The 22,790-nt window shown below is 37.0% G+C and overlaps 1 protein-coding gene across 5 annotated transcripts in view; it reads right to left on the reverse strand.

Annotated features, from left to right (window-relative positions):
• Positions 1-910: 910 nt before the first annotated feature.
• PCMTD1 (protein-L-isoaspartate (D-aspartate) O-methyltransferase domain containing 1) overlaps positions 911-22,790 on the reverse strand; it is a 45,337-nt gene continuing 23,457 nt past the window's right edge. For 4 of the 5 annotated variants that reach the window (XM_065668248.1, XM_065668252.1, XM_065668249.1 and 1 more), the window contains 3 exons: positions 9,618-9,789; positions 7,878-8,001; positions 911-3,570 (listed from right to left, as the gene is read on the reverse strand). In XM_065668248.1, the coding sequence (XP_065524320.1) occupies positions 3,200-3,570; positions 7,878-8,001; positions 9,618-9,789 (667 nt within the window). In that variant the 3' untranslated portion in view covers positions 911-3,199. Of the gene's footprint in view, positions 3,571-7,877; positions 8,002-9,617; positions 9,790-19,261; positions 19,428-22,790 lie in introns of all 5 variants that reach the window. The other variant, XM_065668251.1, reaches the window with a different exon arrangement.

Below are 22,790 nucleotides of genomic sequence, written 5' to 3' on the forward strand. Positions count from 1 at the left end.
GAAATATGGATTAATGAGTTAAAACCGCTTTAATCAGAACACAGCATATATGATTACATTCCCTACTTGCTTTCAAGCTGACAGGTAAAGATGCACTTTAAAAATTACAGAAAAAGATGACAGCATTTACAAAAACAGTCTCAAATGGCCTGCACCTAAGCAAGCAAGAGACAGCATTCAGCTTAACAGAACTGTTGAGATTTATTTCAATGAAGAGTGTCAAGTTTTTGATGCAGCTGTATTTCCTGAACAACATGGGATTAAAAAGTAGGGTTTCTGAAGACTGCACTAGTCTTGAGTCCTCCTTCAAACCAAAGGTAAAAATCTCTGCAAGTTCCAACTCATCACATACTGCTAGTCAGCCTACCCTACCCACCTTGTATTTTTCCTCCTAGTGGTAATGGAACAGGGCTGCAGGAAGAGGGAGTTTCAACAGAAAGCGTGACCAGCTAGATGCTCACCACCCTGACTGTTCTTACCTCAAAGTTTTCCTTATTTGTTTTGACCCAGACAGTTGCTCTGTTGAGGGCAAAACCAATCTCAATATATTGAGATGAAAAAAATCTAACCCAACTATGAAACCCAAGTGTAGCTTTTGGGCTCTCCACCTACATACTTCGAAAGCAGTGCTGGGCCCAAAATGTTTTTTCCTGAGTCATGAGTGACATGTCATCTTCCAACCTTTGCAAAAATTTGAAATTCGGCAAGAAGGTGTATTACTCTGTTTCTGAAATTCAAAACTAGCCTTTTTTAAAAAACTTACTGACCTAACTATGAACTGGTATCTGAATTTCCAAATAACTGAAAGTACTTTCACAGAGACACCGAAATTCAAGCACGCAGAAACCACAAAAAATCAAGCACAGAAACACAGAAATTCAAGCACACAGAAACCACAAAAAAACCCCAAAACCGAAAAAAAGCCATTTTATTGCAACAACGTCCCCATCATCAACTGAGATGGCAAAAATTAAGTTTTAATTCATTTTGTTTCTACCTTTTATTTATGTAAATATAAATTCAAGAGTGTAAAATAAATCCACATATAAAACACAGAACATTCTCTTTCAGTGACTCCAAAAACACCTTACATACGGAAGAACCATGACAAGTCAGCCGCTGTCCATTTTTCCTAGTATACAGGCATGACAGAATACAGAAATTTATTCTCCAAAAGCATCCTGTATAAAGTCCTTAAAATATTTAAGTCATATTTAGTAATCTCATACTCCTGAGCTTATGGATGTCGATTCCAAGAAAAGGAGAGACAAAAACCATCTCAAACTTCAGGTTATTTCAACTCCATCTAAAATAATCCATTTCAAAGAAGATTATATTCAATTCTTATAGCCGAAGCATCACAATTACTCTATTAGTATCATTATCTGGGAAAACTATTTCTTAATTAGATGTTTCCGCTTTTAAAATAAAAGTCAGAATATCTCAAATAGTTTTGTTCACTTACACTGTAAATACATTGCGGAAAGTAACTCCACATGCTGGTACAACAGGCCTTCATGAAGTTCCACTTAAACATTACTATGATGTACCTTAAAAAACAGGGACTACAGCATGAAATGCACCATAAAGAGTCAAGTATCATGGGATTATGTATTATCTTCCTCCTCGGATGCAACAAAATGCTTATGTATTTTGAAGTCAATATTGGACTGTTAGACCACATGAATACTGGCTGATTATAAATATCTGGACTAGGAACATTTATTGTTTTAGAAAGACGGGATTATTTGTTTTATTGTTATTACACCAAAAAATTGTTACCAGTATTATAAAATGTATCGTGCAGGATATTTCAAGAGGAATGTTTTTCACTGGGTCCAACAGGCATATGCTTCCAATGATTGTGGCTTTTAATGCATATCATGCCAAGTTCTTAATAAAAAGTTTTCCCTCATTGGTTATGTTACTACAGAGTGAAGAAATTAAGATGGTAAAAGCAAACAAAGTTAAAAATGAGAACTGCAAGTAGCTTCACAACTAGAAGAGGAAAAATTGTAGAAGGATTTCACTCAGCACTATTGTGGGTCCCCACAGCTGCACTGCTACTCTTAGGTTTCCAAAAGATGCAAATGAATTTATAAATATTTTTGTGCTAAGAGCCATGCTCAGAAACAAAGTAAAGGCTAGCACAAGTTTACCTTCCTGGAGATGCATGTTAAGTATAAAATTCAGTTACTAAAGTGCATTGGCAGAACAAATTCTAACTTCTACTATTATAGCTATCCCAGTAAGCAATACAAACTAAACTTTGTTGAAATTCTACCTCTACTTAAAAGCAGTAAATATAGATGGCTGAAATCTAAATTAGTCTTGTACTACCAAACATTTTGACTGAATGCTGTGAGCTGCAGAAACAAAATGTACTGTCCCAAACTTCCCATAAATGAGAAGGTACCTCTAGTCAGAAATACTGAAAGTGTAGAACGGAGTTAAGCGTAAGCAGAGCTGAAGTAAGCATTGCTTTTCGCTTCTTCTTCAAGATGGTGTTTCTTTAAGGCTCTGAGAGAAGCTGTTAGTTTTTCTCAAGATCTTTTGGCAAGAGATATAAACACAGAAATAGCAGGGTCATCTGACATTTCAGAACTTATATTTTCATGTATCATTAAAGCCAGCTCATTCAGTGTCTGTATACATTTATTGCACTTGTGTTGTTGGAATACATCTATACCAACATAGTAATAATGATTGCAACAAAGCCATAGTAAAATAAAAGGGTCTGATTCGGACATTAGAGGATAAGTGTCTGCATGTTTAAAATGTTCCCCTAATAGTAATAAATACAGACAAAATGCTCATCAAGTCAGATGCACATGTTTAACAACTATTTAGCATATATAAAATTTCACTCATCCTTTTTATCAATACAAATCTGTTAGGGATCAAAAAAGACTTACCATGCAAAATATTGATTAGTGCTGCATAATGGAATATATATTTCTATCAGAGTTAAAACAGCATTTCCAAAATTTAAAGAAAAATAGATTTTTAAAAAGGGATTCTATTGTTGAATGCAAGTCTTCCTTGTAGCAAAGACAAGATAGAGACAAGTTACAATTTATCGCTGTACTTCAGTCTTGATGAAAGACTAATAATTATTTGTCCACCTACTTAATAAATGCTACATTTTCAAGAATAAAAGAACTATCAGTAGGCATTATTTCTACTTAAACCAAGTTATTTATTTCTCTCTGTAATAGGTCAAGTATGCTTTTAAAGATTCAGGTAATGGTAGACTCATAATTTTCTCTCTCAACAGATTTCGAGGAGGTTCTTCTGGCTTCAAGGCCTCACTGTGATCTTTTTCCTCCTCCTCTTTGTTATCATCTTCCATTCTTTCATCTTCTTCACTATCTAGTGGCTGAGGAATGAGCTGATTACCAACGAACACATAGGTGTTAATCCTGCGTCTACGACATCTCCTGCGTTTTCGTTTCGGGGGAGCCTTCTGAGCAATACCCTTGGCTTTCATCTCCTCATTTATGAAGTTTCTAAGGGTGCGTCTGATATATATTCGAGCGAGGTCCTGGAGATTCCTAACAGCACATGGAGCTAAAAATGAAAAGAAACTAAGTTATACTAAGTTCCCTCTAGCACAAAAATTACTGCTTTGCAGCTAAGACTGAAGCTCAAGAGTAACTGAAACTTTAGCACATGCTATAATATGCAAATGAAACAAGGGTAGAAAGAGCCACCTTGACAAACCCTGTGGCAGAGTCCAGGAAATTAAGAGGTCTTTTGGTAGATACACAAGAAAAGTAGAAAGCATGAAGAGATTATTAACATAAGTGTAAGAAAGCATACAACAAATACTGTCACCTTTTAGCACCTGGGACATCTTGGGACCTACTGCTGGCACTATTTCAAGATCAGCTGATGGAATACAATTTCTAGCCCTGTGTCACATTTGTTTAGGCAACTGCCTTTCTTTTCCTCCCTCTTCTACTCACTATTCTTTTCCCTACTTCCTACTGAATCCAACTTATGAAGGAGGGCCATGTAAACTTCACAGCTGACCAACTAGGTAAGTCACCCATAGCTTTGAAGCAGAAAAGGATCAGAATTACTGAAGATCTGAAGGAAAAGAAAAATAAAAAATAAAAATGCAGGTAACAAGAAGCCAAAGCCACATATTTTCCAATGACAGGCAGGTGGTGGTGTAGAAGTATTGCTGGGCTGGTGGATGCCTGCCCTAGACCATCTGCGGCTGACTAATTCCAAGAAAAACAAAAGCAAGAAAGCAATCAACCAAAAAACCAGCCTTTTGAACTTTCTTTCTTGTCATTTTAAGTACTATACAAAGTAGCATAAAATTAATGGGGACTAACAGCAAGAAAAAACCTAGTGCAGAAATAGTTTTGATAATCACACTCCCAGTATTTCTTTCAGCTTAAAAAAACCTCAAAAAAAACCCAAAACACCCAACCCAAAACAATGTATTTCAAGCAAAATCTATCATTTCATACACTGACTTCAGTTGCATGCTAGTTACTCATATCTGAGACAGAAAGGATGGTTATAACCATCAACACTGACTTCAGCTCATGCCAACAGAAATAAAAAAAACCCACACAACTCCCCAAACCAAAAAACAAACAGTCCCCCACCCTCAAAAAAAACCCAAGCCGCAATTTTTTTTACTATTAAACCAACTCAAAATTCAAAACCAAACAAAACCCCTACCTAAACATAAAAAACACATTTATAATACCAAGCTAAACAAGCCAGGATTGCAGACAATAAATGCAAGCAGAAGACATATAAAGTTGAAGTAGTGGACTAGCAGGCACTGGTCCCATATACAGAACTGTCTAAGAGAGACATCATAAAATCAGAAAGAAAGAAAAGTAATTATTTCCTTCAAAAGGTGATGGAATGAAATTCTGAAACACTCTGTCCCACAAAATGTTTAATAACAGCAAACTCTCAGCTTTCTTATCCTGTGAAGTAAAATAAAACAAATACAGTATTATTAATACTGTAATACAGTTGCTATTATTATATGCTATTTGATAATAAGAAAATATTACTGTAAAATATTTAATAATAATTTAATAATCTAAAAGGTTTAAAGACAAAGTAAGCCACTCATAGTCACATACAGATCCTAAACTGTAACTGGTAACTACTAACAATTTGCAGTACTTAAAGAAAGTCAAGGCCTAAAACTCCTGCAGTTATGTTCAGAAATTCCAGGCACACACACAAGCTACAAAGAAAATCAGCTTTTAGAAAGCTTCAGACTTGCTGCATTTTTTTAATTGGAGAAATGCTTGGTAGGTAGAAAAGATCGTTAAGAAGTCTTAACAGTGAGACAGTCACAAAGCTTCCCTATGCAGGTATTAAAATCCATTTGAATACACAACTACGCAGGAGGATACCTAGTGAAAACTTCAAGTAACAGAAGTAGTCTTAAGTTCCACTGGCATTCATGGATTTAAGCCAAACTGACCAAGAAAGACAACTCCTTTTTTTTTTTGAGTAGTGATTTTCTCAAACTCGCTTGATGTTTAAAAACATAGTGAGATTTAACTAACCCTTTATCTAAGAAGTTTAATTTTTTTCTCCTTTGTTATGTTTAAAGAAAATGGAAAAAAGAAAATTAAACTTCAATAAAATCTACCATTGTGACTTACCAGGGATGACTAGACTCATGATTAAGAGATTTTTAATACATACAGCGTACTGTGGATCAATACAAGTTTACTTCCCACAGTAAGTTAAAAGCACAAAGCTGCACAATCATGTTAACATCCTGCTGAAGTGCAGAACTTTTTTGAAATGCAGAATATTTATTTTACCAGTGCTAGTGGTGCTTGACCTTTCATCATGTATCTTACAGTCTACCCAAAGACAGAGTCTGTCCTTGCAACAAGCCACACAGTGTAGCCTCTCTGGTGTTGAATAACTCATCTTAAATCATTTACACATACAGTGCGAATCTGGATGCAATTTACTGCAAACCTGTCTCATTTTGTCTCCTAGAAGCATTAATCAAACCATTCACTTAATGGATTTATTTATTATATTTTAATGAGAAGAACAGGATGCAATTTTTGAAAGTTTAGTGTCCTAATGTCCACTTCTTTCCAATTATCTAGTAGTAGTGAACTGTGTCCTCACCAATAACTAAGTTGTTTTACCAACACATCTGCAGTTTTCTATGAGAAAAAGATCGTACTTTGGGAATGACTGGCTGACAGATATTTTATTAAGCTCTATACACATATGAGAGTTATAACTGTAGTCTATATATAACACTACATCTGTGTCAGAAACCATTCAATGATTGTCCGAAGTATGGCACAGACTCGATGTCTGCTTAGTAGCAAAATCTGCAATTTCTAAAGTTTACAGAAGGATAATGTTACTGGATTTGAAACAAACAGACTATACTATATAAAAGAGAAATCTGCTAGAATTTTTATTTCCTGAGCTTCAGATCCCTACTTCTTACACTCTCCCCCTCCTTTTTTTTTTTTTTTTTTTTTTAAGCTTCATGATACTATTCTATGATTCTATGATACAACTAGACCAGCCTGAGCAGTGGAAAGAAACCTAACAGATTTCATTTTACAGCGTAATTTGAAGCCTACTTCGGAACACTACTGATCTGCACTTTTTTCATTCTGAAAATTCAGGAATGGTAATAAAGAACACTTGAAAATCCTCTTCTGAATTCTAGGGAATTAGAACATATAAAATCATAGTAAGACCAGAAATTTTGGCAAGCCACCTCTGTACTTCCCTGTTACCATGACACAGCCTATCTACCATGGACTACATCTAAAGCAAAGAACAGAGGGGGGGAAGTGAGGGAGGATGAAATAATCTTGTATTAAGCAAATTAATTTCAGGAAGTAACTTCTGAGGTCTTAAAAACCAAGCATCAAAACAAAAATTACATAATTCTTCTGCAGAAATAATGAAAGAAAAGGATCTTCCTTACTTTGAACAAAAACAGGTAAATACAATAAGGCACTACCCTTGGCAAGCTCTCATAAACTCTCAAAATTAATAGCCTGAGGGGTTTATACCTGTTTCATTGTTAAAAAATGTGCATGGAAGCAAGAAAGAGGCAAAGAGGACAGGGGATTTAGGTCCCTTCAATTATGTTAACAGAACAAAATAGGAGAGAAAAGCTGTTGTCTTCTGGGTTTTCAGATTTATTTAAGTTAACATACGCCACTGAACCTCTCAGTATAATTCTACACCTAGGACTGTCTACGCTGACAGAGAATTTCAACTCTACACCTTTATCTGCCACTTCTTTCCCCCTCCCCTTATCAAGTTATCATCTTGGCAACAGATGTACTTTCAGAGGCATTCAAAATGCATTTACTAACCCAATTCAAAGCACTGCAGCTAGAAAGCCAACCCCAGTGACTAATAAAATATAGCTACGAATGACTAGATCAGTTGCAGACAGACACAAGCACACAGCTATTAATATACTACCACACCACAGCTGCAGTTTAGGACTGCTCCTTCCATTTCAGTGTGAAAAGAAGAAATCCCTCTGGGAGACCATCAGAAAGTTAGCACTCCTGACAGACGTAATAGTAGTTTGCTATTTTATCTATACCTCCCTGGAAATAAAAAAACCTGAACTAGGAAGGAAAAGAAGACTGGAAAAACAAGCTAGAAGCACTATAGTTTTAGTTCAGGATATTAACTATGTAGCAACACAGAACATGTGTCAGGAGCACAAAAGCGTATGTCTTGTGAAGCTGTATGTTCCTGTTCTCTCACTTTATGTCTGTACAGCACAGTCTCTCCAATTCCAACCAACCACCAGCAGGCACTTTAGCAATCCATCAAAGGGAGCTGCAAAAGGAGTGAGCACAAACGACACTTACGCAGTCCCACAGTGTCATGTTTGCCGTTGTCATTTCTGTTTGGTTGCACAAGTGGAGCAAATGAAACAGCAAGGATATTTTTACTTTCCCACGTGTTCTGTCCCGTTCTCAAGATTTGGGTTAGCTGCGTAAAAACAAAAATAAGTTAAATCAGTGGTTACAGTTTTGCTGTACTCAATACTATTCAGACTGGTGTTCAAATACACTTGTATTTTGAGCTGCTTCAGATTTATAAAGGCTGTCTTATGAAAGACAGTTTTGATTTCATATACCTTGGACTTTCATATACCTTGAAATATTACATAGTACATTCAGAGTACTGAACATGACTCTTCGGCAATGGGAAGAGATGCAACTGGAAAATTAAGGCCCAAGGTTAAGTTTTGCTTTTTCTGATTTTTTCCAAAAGTTCACAGAGTACTTTCAATTGGAAGCAACCTCTGGAGTCCCACCTACTGCTTGAACAAGACCAACTTCGAAGGTAATCTGGGTTACTCAGAAGCTTTTCCAAGTAAGTTAAAAAGAGATTTTCTAGGATTGAGATTCCCCAGTCTGTCTAGGCAACATGCTGTAGTGTACAACCACTTTCATTATGAAAAAACTGTCTACCCTACAGGATACATGCTGCCATCTGTAACATTGTTCTTTCAGTTTGATCGGCATCTGTGAGAACTGGATTCCTGTCTACTAGGTAAATTCTCCAATCCTTTAGGAAGCCAGGTCAGGAATGAAGTGCTCCCTCAGCTGTTTCACTGCAGGATAGATTAACTGAAATACTTCAGCTGCTCCTTCTACTTTACATGCTCTACTCCCCTAACCATTTGTATATAACATAGAAATGGTCACAGTTTTAATTCGGTTTCAAATTGTGACTACTTCTAAGGAGGATTCCATCAATTTCAACTGACAGTACCTTAGGCCAATTAAAAAAAAAAAAAAAAGAAACTGAATCATGCAGGCTATGTTTAAATTATTTTAAATATTTATGTTTTAAATCATTTTGAGAAAGCAGATACATGATATGATACCTCTTTCTGAAAGGTAAAACTAAAATGCTTATCATCAACAATTTTAGCAATTATCTGTATTTAGGAGGACATCAACTGATGTTACGTGTTTTTCTCAATTTCCCTACGAGTGAAACAGGGAGAATAACAACTTTCCTTTGTAAGGCCTTTTGAGATTTAAGAAGTAAAGGTGATAAAAAGTGTGAAGTATTAATAAAGTAATACACCTGTCTGTAAAACATTTAATCTAACATGGAAAAGCAACACTGAAATCTGATGAAAATTATGTCATATTTTCTCTTTTTTTTCCCCTCCCCTTACAATGTCCTACAATTCACAACTATTTCATATTTATCAGAAATAAATTGTCTTGGTTTAGAGAATGGTTTCTTTGTTTTGAAGTTATGAGTGAAAATAACTGCAGCAGAGAAATTTCAAAGCAGTTCTGGGACTGGTATAATACACTAAAAATACTATGAATGGACTTCTAGTATCACTGAAGACAGTTCTGTCCCAGGCTTTGCTGGAAGCAGGATACTGACACCTTCCTACAAGTTTAAGAGAAAAAGTTCGCGACTTCATTAAAAAGACTAGCATCTGCTTAACTGCAACAAATACAGTGAATCAAGATATTAGTTGAACATTAATTTAGTCAAATATACATTTAAAAGCATTCCTTAAATTACGTATTTTTCATATTAAAAGATAAAAAGGGAAATTGTCACTAAGTCACCTGATCTTCTATAGGCATTACTAAAATGCCTCCAACTTTCAATAAAATTTTCATGTAGTTTTCATGGTCTTTCTGGACTCCAGCTCCACAGTAAATCCGGTCATACTGATGGCTGTCTGAGGCTATTTCCAAACAATTACCAACCACAAAGGCAGGCTCACAGAACTCAAATCTAAGGGGAAGAAAAAAAAAAAAAAAAAAAAAAAAGACGGGACAAATTTCAAATTAGGATCTTTAAGAAAAGCCAGTCCAGATAAAGACAGAAAAATATCTTTCATATTTTCCTTTATGTAATAAAGAAAGATTAGCATACATACTTTAAAAGTCTGTATTAAAGCAATGCTACTTTGAAAATAACCTCTTTATTTTTTCTGCCACATCAGGGACCAAAGAAAAACTCTTAAGCAGTTATAATTATATATCATGAAAAAGAGAAAAGGCCTCAAGCATCACCAGACTTCCTACCTGCAAATATGTTTGTATAATGGAACCTGACAAGCCGTACAGTAACAGTCTTTACAACAGTACATTCACCAACAATGTGCAATACCCAGGCTGTTGAATAAATACTGAAAGTTCAATACTCCCCACCCCCCTTTTTTTGAAAGTCCGTAAAGCAAGGAGAAAAAAAAAAAAAAAAAGAAAATATTAATGATCTCAGAAGCATCTATTCTGATTTTCATCAGCAAATGAAAGTTACCCAAACTGCTTTTAAATGAACCTAAATTTATACAGACGTTGGAAGGTCTGAAAGTACACTTTGTCACTGCATAAAATACCAAAGGAACATTGTACAGCACACTGCATTAGCGCCAAAGCTGCATATAATCTCCATTACACCGATACTTTGACATTTTTTAAATCTCTGCAGCACCTTACTGCTTCAGCTGTGACATCCAAATGAAAGTAATTTACCTTTTTGCCAAAGATTTCCTTCAGCGAGGAACTTTACATTTTCCCCAAGCACTTTAAAATTAAGAAGAGAGGTTACAGAGTTACTCATAGAAGGGATTTATGGCTTTCTTTGGAGAGGGGAAAAAAAAAGAAAGTATAAGCTAACACCTTGATGTTGCATGAAACAGTTGATAAACTTCATCCAGCAGTATTAAAACCCAGTGCATCTCAAACTTCATCCAGAAGGAATTATTTCTTTTCTAAAAACTTCTTCAAATATATGTTGCCACTGTATTTTACAATGCTGACTTTCCAGCTGACTGTCATCAGAAAAGAGCTGTTTTACTTGCCTAGCAGTAGCAAATCCCAGTACACCACCTGGTAACATTCAGAACTATTTCTTCAGTTACAACAAAACCTGGCAGCTATCATTGCTTAGGGACTCTGACTATAAGGCTTGGCTGACTTTCCAATCTCCAACACTGCCATTAACAAATCCGAATTCTATTAAACTGAAGTTTTTGCTGGAGCTATATTTTTTCCCCAAGACTCCAGGATGCTTGACCCTGAAAATAATACTTTATTCAGAGACAGACACTAGAATCCTTTACCAACTACTGCATAGCAGTAGTGTTATATGTGGCCATCAGTCATAATGCCGTTTCCTTTTCTAAATCCAGAGGAAAAAACAGAAAGCTACGAACACATCTGGTAGATTCAAGAGGAAAAACGAAGCAGGTGCGGGGAGGGAAGTGGAGAATGACTGCCTTGCTGCACACATCTGGGCAGTTAGCCCAGCCTGAACTGTGGCTGAAGCAATTTCAGATTAACACAGAAAGACCTAGAAATACATTAGGCAAGGTTAAATGCTGTGAAGAAATTGAAACTGAAGGCATTGATGACTGCGCTAAAGAAGCAATCTCATTTCATAAGCACTTGCGCTATCACATGGCTTTCTACATTCAGTGAAGGTCAATCAGGCAGTTCACGCTACAGCTTTAATTTCAGGTTGCCTGCAGTTTAAAAGTCAAGCATCACCACATCAAATTTAAAAGTTTGAGTAAAGTACCTTTGTGGGCTTCAAAAATACAAGACGGAGAGGGTGGGAGGCAAGGAGAGAGAGAACATGGTACTTTTCCAAAATGCAGTTTTAAATATAGAGACAAGTCTCTGGATAGTTGTAGAAAAGTTAAGACAACCTGCCTGCCTAACCGGGAAACTTTCACAACTACTTCTCATCTTCTCATAATGCTCCTCTAAAAGATGGCAAACTTATAACCAGATACTCCTAACTTCTTCCTCTAGTAAAAACTACCCTAAAGCTCTTGAAACCAGTGGTCTCACACCCTCTTAAAACAAGCAGGAACACCAAACTCCCCAAGGAATCGAAAATACAAGACAAAACAAAACCCCACAAAATATTCCCCAGACACAAAATACTCTATACACAAGCTGTGAATGAAAATCCATAGTGGACTTTACAAACATTGTAAAAGCTGAAGGTAATTTCTCATTTAGCTCCATAGCCTGCAACCAGAATGGCTTGAAGGGCAAATGAAGGCACAGAAGCAATTTCTGTATTACACCTGTAAGAATGAGATGGGTTAAACACTACAGAACAACTCTGCCTATGGAAACAAATTGGCTGGACTGTGCTCCCATTTTTAGCAGTTCTTTGGAGACACAAGCCTTATGACCCAAACAGCTGGCTATTTATTAGTCCATTTACTTCAAAAAAAAATACCCCTCCCCAATAGCTTCAGCTAATTTCAACCCAACTTGTCAACAGCTGAAGTTTCAACAAAAGACTCATTTCCCACAGCAAACCTAAACACTGCAGGGACTGGAGTACATATAATTCCTGAAGACATCTCTGTAGTCCATAGCAGATAAAAAATAAGGGGGTCCCCTCAGCTCACCTGGCCCTTCAGTGGTAACAGGTACAGCTGCACTGGTATGCTAGTTGCCACTCAAACATATGCAATTCAGTAATTGCCTTATGTAGCTTTCCTGTTGTCCAGAAAGCTAAAAGTAAGAAATGGGAGTAAAAGGTCATTCACTGCCTCTGGTCATAGCAGTAAGTTCATTCAAAAGCCAAATCTCTTCATTCGTGCTTCCCATGAAACCAACTGCTTCACATGTTATGGTATGAGCAGTGACAAAATACCAGCAATAAAGGCATACAGAGATCATAGTTAGTAGAGTATTACGGGCTTTTCAAACCTAATTAAGTCATACAACTGCGAAACTTATTCCTCCACACTCCCCTGTAACATAACCCTCACCAGTGATGCCCCAAGTCTCTTTCCCCACTCCTTGAATTTTCAACTGATTCCATTATTACAAAGATACACATCTGAATTAGAAATAGATGATAAATGCATCTAATCCAGTAATTCATGACAACCTTCTGAGACTGAAGTACAATTTTGAGAATGTTCTAATAACTTGCCCAAATAATTTTCAAAATAAGCAAAGTTAATTTCAGCTTTACTCAAATATAAAAAAAAAAAAAAAAAGACTCCATCAGTTGATCAGGAAATTATCTATCCATCCGTGGGTCCTGAAGGAGCTGGCAAATGAAGTTGCTAAGTCACTGGCCATTGTATTTGAAAAATCATGGCAGTCAGGTGAAGTTCCCGACGACTGGAAAAAGGGAAATATAACCCCCATTTTCAAGAAGGGGAAAACGGAAGACCCGGGGAATTACAGAGCAGTCAGTATCACCTCTGCCTGGCAAAATCTTGGAGCACATTCTCCTGGATGGCATGCTAAGGCACATGAAAAACAAGAAGGTGCTTGGTGACAGCCAGCATGGCTTCACTAAGAGGAAATCCTGCCTGACCAATTTGGTGGCCTTCTATGATGGGGCTACAGAATTGATGGATAAGGGTAAAGCAGCTGATGTCACCTACCTGGACTTGTGCGAAGTGTTTGACACTGTCCCACACAACATCCTTCTCTCTAAATTGGAGAGATATCAATTTGATGGATAGACCACTCGGTGGATAAAGAACCGGCTGGACAGCCGCACACACAGAGTTGTGGTCAATGGCTCGACGTCCGGCTGGAGACCAGTAACAAGTGGTGTCCCTCGGGGATCGGTGTTGGAACCGGTCTTGTTTAACATCTTCGTCACTGACATGGACAGTGGGATTGAGTGCGCCCTCAGCAAGTTTGCCGATGACACCAAGCTGTGTGGTCCGGTTGATACGCTGGAGGGAAGGGATGCCATCCAGAGGGACCTTGACACGCTTGTAAGGTGGGCTGATGCCAACTTTATGAAGTTCAACCATGACAAGTGCAAGGTCCTACACCTGGGTCGGAGCAATCCCAGGCACAGCTACAGACTGGGCAAAGAAGAGATTCAGAGCAGCCCTGCAGAGAAGTTCTTGGGGGTGCTGGTCTATGAGAAAATGAGCATGAGCCGGCAGTGTGTGCTCGCAGCCCAGAAAGCCAACCGTATCCTGGGCTGCATCAAAAGGAGCATGACTAGCAGGTCGAAGGAGGTGATCCTGCCCCTCTACTCTGCTCTTGTGAGACCTCACCTGTAGTATTGTGTGCACTTCTGGTGTCCTCAACATAAAAAGGACATGGAACTGCTGGAACAAGTCCAGAGGAGGGCCATGAGGATGATCAGGGGACTGGAGCACCTCCTGTATGAAGACAGGCTGAGGAAGTTGGGGCTTTTCAGCCTGGAGAAGAGAAGGCTGTGTGGAGACCTCATAGCAGCCTTCCAGTACCTGAAGGGGGCCTATAGGGATGCTGGGGAGGGACTCTTTGTCAGGGACTGTAGTGACAGGACAAGGGATAATGGGTTAAAACTTAAACAGGGGAAGTTTAGATTGGATATAAGGAGGAAATTCTTTCCTGTTAGGGTGGTGAGACACTGGAATCGGTTGCCCAGGGAGGTTGTGAGTGCTCCATCCCTGGCGGTGTTCAAGGCCAGGTTGGAAGAAGCCTTGTGTAGGATGGTTTAGTGTGAGGTGTCCCTGTCCATGGCAGGGGATGGAACTAGATGATCTTGAGGTCCTTTCCAACCCTAACTATTCTATGATTCTATCTAAATCTTAAATACAAAGATACTGCAAATACAAGGGAGTAAGCAATTTGAAGAATACCTGCCAGCAGCATCACAAGCCTGTTAGTCTTACAGTATGAAAGTCCTATCTAGCACACTGTTTTACTATGGAACTTGCCCTAATCAAACCCAAATTCTTTTAATCCTACTTGTCACTATACCAAACAAGTTGATTTTATTCCTATTGCCTTTGGGATATCAGAACACTTCAGACATTCAATGCTATCTTTTATTAGATTAATGAAACTGCTGAAAATAAACTGCTTATTGCTTTAACATGCAGTATTGACAATCGCATAAGCTATCTATCAAGATGAGATAATACCACAATTATTTTTTTTTTTTTTTTTTTGGTTACTGAGTTGAAACTGAACTAAGAAATGCCAAGTGTTCTTTGCCATTTGTTTATCTCCACCAAATGGAGAGGGTGTCTTTGCAGACCTTTATATAGGTAACACGAAAAAACTCTTTACTTCATACATCAGATGCCAAAAATAAGGAATAATTAAGTGCTGGAACAATCTGGAGAAGTTTTAATCACATTAGGTTCTTCAGCTGAACCTGCTATCTTAATTATGAGAGAACCAACTGCCAACAGAACATAGCAACAGAAAATGAGCACTTTTGTTTAAATGAGCACTTGTCACAGGATAAATTTAAGCACACACAGATCACATTTAGCAATGGTCCAAGGTAATCAAACAGTTTCAAGCGCACAGAACATCTGTTGACCTGATTCTGTCCCTTCCATTTTTTGAATTTTTGTAATCTGTCCCTCAAACATTTCAAGTTCATCCTCAAAACAGCCATGGTATTTTTATCCCAACTAAACGTAAAAAAAAAAAAAAAAAAAAAAAAAAAAAAAAAAATCTGTAGAATTTTAAGAGCACTTCTGTCTGCTGCAGCAACTTACAAAAATTACCAAGTCATAGATTTACTGATTTACTGACCATGATCTTTTAAGTAAGATTCCCCACAGATGTCAATACAATGAAGCATTACACTCTGGTATAAAATGAACATCCATTTAAAAGACAGCACACAGATGAAGAACTAAGATTAAAAAGTTTGTTGCTCTTGTATCCATATCCACCAATCTAATACTTGTGTGATTGCAAGACATTTTTTAAAAAAAGAGAAAATAGTACAATAATCTAGCCTAACAGCAGGGGTTGTTTTAAAGGGGGGTTAATTCATTGCGCCTACCATAATAACCACCCAGAGAACGGACCCTTTAATTACTTCCAACTCTGAAGATGTACAGGATGCTTCCTGGGCTAAGCAATTCTACCTATACAACCTTCATGAGTGCAGGATGTTATTCTGATGTCTCTTCAAGATGAAACTAGGAGCAAATACATACTCGATTCTTTAAAAAGGAACGAGTTCAATAGAAGGAAAAAAAAATCAAATAATTTAAGGAAAAACCAATTTTCAACATTCACAGGCCCATGTTTGAAGGAAACAGTAAGATGTTACAAGATGCTTTAAAAAGTACAATATTGAGGAACCACTTAAACAACTTATGCCTGTCTTTTGCTGGGAGAAAAATTAATTAGTTCTTAAAAACCAGCACCAGTCCAACTACATTTACACCTCTGAACCACTACATTCATACCAGAATATCACCTAACAGTACTCTTCAGCCTACCCCATGTTTACTAAACACACTTTTATCTCAGCTTGCTGCTCACAGCCCTTAACAGAAAGCCTATTCCAGTTCATCCAGCCATTCCCTCTAGTAAAAAACTCATGTATTTAAATTTAGGCACAAAGGACTACTCTTCAACTTTAATGACGTGTAAGAAAAGCTTGGCAAGTTAACACTTGCCATTTAATCTACAGTGCTACTACAATGGAACAAAGAATTCGAAAGCACTGCAATGCAAATTTCATTAAAAATCACGGAGAAGAAAACAAAACAAAACCAGGTTTTAATAGATATTCCAAAATAGAATCGTAAATCCAAAGTAAGAACTAATAAAATTAGCTTTACATGAAACTTCCCTTAAATCAAATACATTAATAACCAGACCCCGAAATTAATTTGCAAATGTGTAGACTGTGAAAACTTATAATAGAACATTAGACTATTTATGCTACTGTGACAAAGAAGTAACAATTACTTTTATCGTAAACTAACATACCGCTCTTCTAATTCTAATATATTGCTGACCAATATCTGATACAAAAGGACTCCTCAAGATAGTGGAATAAGGGAGAGAAAATAAAACTAGTAGATTGGTCTAGAAGTTTCTTACTCTTTTCACCTACAAAACACTGGCCTATCTTTCTAAAACACAGCTACAGCAGCTGAAAAATTAGTGTTTCCTGCAGTTATTTTAAGATAAGGACTGAAAAGCCCCACATAATTTAATCTAGAAAGTTCTGACTCCTTTGTCCGTTTGCATTAAAAAGACAAGCCTCTCAGAGCCTCTCCTATGTCAGAACAATTTACCAAATTGGTAATTTTACTCCAAGTACTCTTAGAACCTATTTAAGTACTGATGCATTCACTGAAAGAAACTGTGAAGAAGTGTTCAGGTAATTCAGCCAATATTTCAGGTTATAAACTGACACAAAACTTATCTTCTTTGAGAACCACATACAAAGGTCAATACTCACACAGCTTTGTGCAATACAAGATGCCACAAGAAGATGGAACAGAATAATGAAACGCTTTCCAATTTCTATGCTTCATTAGGCCTTCTCCTTTTACTTGACCGTAAAAGTGCTTCAGAACTAGTGTATCAATCGGATTTAAAAGTGGTACTTATACACTGCAAGAAAAGGTTTTCCCATTTGTTCCTTAATAAATACTTCCCACGTTATATCCTGCCAGTGATGTCTATTTAAGATAAAATCACTATCCAAGAAACTGTAAACCTGCACCAGCTAATAGGGGAATACAATTTCTAAAGACTGTTCTTCCCTATTAGAGACAACAGCACAATAAGATGGAAAGTTCTTTTTTTCCTCTCCATTTTCCATTCAATTGTATTCAAGCATTTTTTCAACATCTTTGAACCAGTCTTTGGTTCACATATAAATGCATATTCAGCGACTGCCGGCACATTTTGTGGAAAAGTTACATTTTACCTATTAGTACTGTTCTTTGTGAGACCTTCTGCATGTAAACTACAAATTCTAGAACAAATGAAAACAAAAATATTCAATCTTTGAAAACAAAACAAAACCTACAATGACAACTTTTAAGTCCCCTGTATCTAATCACAATAATATTATTTTTATCAGTACTAAAGTGATGCTGGTAAAATTTCTATTTAGTAATTTTGCCTCTAACATTATTTTCAGCTTCCAGGCAGTAAGAAACCTGCACCTCTATACTTTGCTTGCATGTGTCATCTTCATTTTTAAATAAAATTGTCTTCCATTATATTGTTCTTATGAATAAAATTGCTTGTCTATTATATAACCTCACCCTTTTTATAATTTCTGACAGTCATCACTTTCACTCAACTGAAACAAACACATTATTCTTTTTTTCTTAAGAAAAACTGAAACACTGGCTTTTAAGACTTATCTCACTCTCCCTTCAACACTGGTTAAAATTTGTAAACTTCATTTTTTGCTACTATGGTACCAAAATGAAGAATTGTACTGAAGGGATACTTTTTAAAGCATATAGGAATACTGGTACTAGAAAAAATTTCTGTCACTTCAGTTTATTGTCAGAGCCCTAATATATCCATGGACAGAAGACTCGAAAACAACCTATTTGTTTACATAAACAGAGGAGTATTTGCTTTCTTCTTTTACTGAAGCAATGTTTTTTATAGGTCAAAATTGTCATGTTTTGTGAAGCAACAGATTTTACAGGAACAAGCACCAAGTGTCGTCTTCACTTGCTTTAATTTAACAGATGTTCGTACTACTACCAAAACTTGTTACAATAACAGATTTCCAAAGAAAGGCAGTCTCCACAATGTTGCTTATTTCTAGAAGACATTTTACGCATGGTTCTGAGGGGGGCAAAAATATGTATTTCTGCAACTATTAAATGCTTTAAAAACGCAGGTTTAGTTCCTTCCTAGGTAAGAGTAGATTACATTGTCATTTTTTGAGAATTTTGGTTTGCAAGGTGTAGGACTCGAAATATTACTTCTAATATGTCCAAATTAAAGAAGGAATATTCCAGAAGTTTATCTTCCTTTTTATTTAACATTATCTCTGGCATCCAAGAATCCCACTGGCATTCTTTTAGTCCCTGTGTTGTTCCAGTTAAGACTAAACCACAGCAAGAATTCATTCACCAGTAAAAAAAAAATTAGTTACACTATTTGCAACTAAGACTAAGTTATCAATAAGCTTTAAAATTAGAAAGTCAGTGAACTTTGAAGACAGTTTGATTTGCCTGCTTAGACCTCCACTGCAATGATTAACCAGCTGCACAGGAAGGAAGGAGCTTTATTTTGTGTATATAGAAGGAACTTTCCAAACTCTCCATTTCAAATCTGCTTCAACGAAAAGAAAGTGAGCCTTCAAAGTCCTAGCAGGAGGCCTGAATTTCAATGAAGACAAATGAATATTCTGTTGGAATATTAAGCATACTGTTTTTCAATGCCAACACAATCTACTACAGACTTCAGGAAGAAGTTTCACCCGTAACAGTTATCCCAGAAGTAGTACTAGGGTTCTTGTCACTTACCATTGAAGTGGTTTCTTTTGATCCTGAGAAGGGTTGATTTTCTTTCACAGCAGAGACTTCACCAGCTTACCCAGGTTTGGTTTTTGATAGGGTGCTAGAAGATGGGCAACCTAGCCTTGCCCTGTGGCTCTCTCTCCAAGCTGGATATTCTAGGTCTAGAAGTTGACTGGGAGCAGAAAAGACAACACATTCCCCTTCAATAAACAGGTGAAGCGGGGCCTGGTACTTGCACATACGTGTTTCAGATAACGCCTTCTTAAGGAATGATTTTTTCCCCCTTAGTCGGCATGCACTCCCTGAAGGTTTTAAGAACAAAGAGAGCCTTACACATATTTCAGACTCAGACAACTTTCTTTAGTGTACACCTAAAATCTTTGCACCTCAACCATGACAACACTTTCAAATGGAACTCCTCCTTTGCTTCTACTGGCAAACATACGTTGTCAAGTAAACCCAAGAGAGCATTTTACCTCTTAGAATGAACAACTCCACCTCCATTTAGAAGAAAACTATTTTTATAGATTGGTGGGATATGGATACAGATACAAATGATTACTGGAATCATTTCTCTTTCTGAAACAGGCATCTGAAAACCCTTTCCTCCAATGAACAGCTCAAGAGGCCAAAACTGAGAGAAGTCCCGTTTCCAGAGGTAGACAACCCTCCTTTTAAGCACAGAGAGTCTCAGATCCTTCTGGACATGCTATTTTTACACTGCTTCCAGTCTTTGGTCATGCACCCACCCCAATCATTTAAAAAAAAAAAAAAAGGTTTTAATTACATTCCAACAATACTCTTACAGAAATCAAGAAAAAAGTCATGCCACAAAGCACTGGATCATTCCCCAGTAAAAATGGCATCAAAGTAGTATTTCATCTCATCAGGTGAAAACCTGCTTAAATCATTATGACCCAGCTCCACGCAAAAGTCAGATGCAAAGCCAATGGCCTAGTGCACCAAGCAAAGGAACACCATAAAGTTTCAAAACATTTATTTAGGTTGAAGCTCGCCTGTATGTATGTACCCATAAGGTTAAACGCACTGTTTGTTTCAAAATAAGATGGCTGAGTGTATTCAGACCAGACTGAAGAATATTATATACTGAACAAAGAGTGCTGGGAAGTGGCAATGCAAAGTTTTATAGAATTCCCCCCATCCACGTAACTCCACTAACTGCCAGGAAAACTGAACGTGGTCTCTATGCTCCTTCTGTCCCCCACATGCCTCATTAGAAGCTGCTGGCAAGTTTAAGACATTTTTCTCCCATCACACACACACACATCAGTTCAGACAATTAACTTCATTCATACCAGTCAGCCACATAAAATCTATTTTCAAACAGTAAGGACACCTGCTAAAGATACACCAGCATTCAACAGCAGACAGACACCACACTCCCTTTAACTTGAGTGGTCTTTTGTCCAAATACTAAACTGACCAATCCAGCAGTTAAGTTCAGATGCCACAGTCGACACAATTTTGGGTAAATATTTTCTACTTATAAATGAAGATGCAGGAAAAAGTTACTGAAACAAGAATCTAAACCAGACATACTGACCCCGAGCACATTACTTTGAGAGGCAGATTAAAACTGAAAACATGATGTATAAATTTGCTTACAGTAGAATATACAAAGACCCCACCACAGAAAAACTCACACATCATCTTCATTAGCTACATTAAAATACAGTATTTACACAGAAAGCAGTTAGAATCAGCTGTGTAGACAAGTTACAAATCCCCCCCGAAACCACAAAATTCAACCAGCCAATCAGCTGTAGTGCAGCTACTACTGAGTGGATTTGTATCAAAAAGCACTTTCACAGAAGTATAATTTTTGTTAGGTTGGTGAGGAGGATGTTTTTGTAGCCATTGCTTAGTATTTTGCTCCTGTGAGGAAAAAGTGGATTGTTAAACAGCATATGCCAAGATATAACATACAAATGAAGTTTAGATCATATTAACCGACCTGCTAACTTCTCCCCCTCATTGGAATAGCACTGTAGAACTAAAGATCAATTTAACTATTATTGCAAACAGCAGACAAGCATTTGTAACAGCCCCCACGGCTGATATTTGCTAAACCAGAGTAAAATATGCCACCTGCCCTTTAAGAGTATTTAGATCATTTACTATGTATGATCACTTCTTCAAACACCATATACATGCAACTCTGACATTCACTTCTGCCAAGTTTATCAACCTCAGTACTCTGATACTCATTTACAGAAACATCCTAATCAGATTTTGCTTAAACAATAGTAGCATTTCCTTGCTACCCCTTCACTCAATTTCTATGTCTGTACATAAATGTATCACCAGATTGGAAAGACATTTCAATCAAAACCAGCTTTTTGTATGTCTCACAGACAAACTTACAGGAATGCAGGAGTACAGGAACTGACTAGCTGGGAAACAGATCTAACTTAAAACAGCCACTACTGCAATATTATTAATGATCATAAGTAACTACATTTCACACACTTTTTTTAAAGATGGATTATATGAAGTACATCATAAAGCTCCTTACTGAAGTAATTTTTATTTATTCTGGCTTCTGTTATGTATTAAACTCATCTAACAAGTGCCTGTATAAAAATTAAAGTAGTAATGAAACACACGCATTTTCTCTTACATAATTTTATTTTAGAAACAGTACTAAAATCACCTAGTCAATATCATAAGTAGAGAATTTCATTCAGATACAGGTAACAACAGGATGATAATTTTCTGTTACTTAGGAGCATTAAGGATTAAGGCCTGTGGCCAGACCACAGCTCCCAAAGTTTAGGGTATGGAAAAAGTGGACTGAGCTCCAGCCAACATAACCAAGAGTGCAGCAGCTCATAAAGCACAGAGGTAAAGGGATAGAATTGTTTCTGCTGCCTGCTGAGGAGAAGGTGTAGCGGATGCAATTCTTAGGCTACTACACTGCAAAAGCTTTTCTTCATTTTCAGAAGCTACCTTATAACCACTGTTGGAGAACTTATTGCCTGTAAGGGAAAAAAGTCTTTACAGAAGAACAGCCCTTGCTTTTTCTTTCACAGAGGCAAAGAGGCCCAAGATCCAGATTATTACTGGTCAGCTTCAAACTAATAATAAAAAATTGTTAAGTAGAACAAATAAGGTTCAAAGCCCTGTAACCAAGAAGTACAGCAGTAAAAATAAGTGGTGTATGAGAATAAATTAATGCCCGTAAGTCCATCTTTTCAGGTAATAAACATGAAGACAAAGATAAATTCACTCATGTCTACATCAACAGTTATAGGTTAGAAAAAGTTAATTCTGTACAGAAAGATTATGTACAATTATGTAATAAAAACTCATATAGATACAAATAACCCTATACATGCAAAGACACCAATGTACTACATCATTCTCTTAAGTATGCATGTACATATGCATGTACATGCATATACATACACATGCCAATGTGTACATACCGGTTTTGTTAATTAATACACAGCAGAAATACTCCCACACTTCTAGAGTGCTGTCTTAAGCACTTACCTCATCAACTAGTGCCGCA

The sequence above is a fragment of the Lathamus discolor genome, chromosome 2, assembly GCF_037157495.1.
Source record: "Lathamus discolor isolate bLatDis1 chromosome 2, bLatDis1.hap1, whole genome shotgun sequence".
In the NCBI taxonomy this organism is placed as follows: domain Eukaryota; kingdom Metazoa; phylum Chordata; class Aves; order Psittaciformes; family Psittacidae; genus Lathamus; species Lathamus discolor.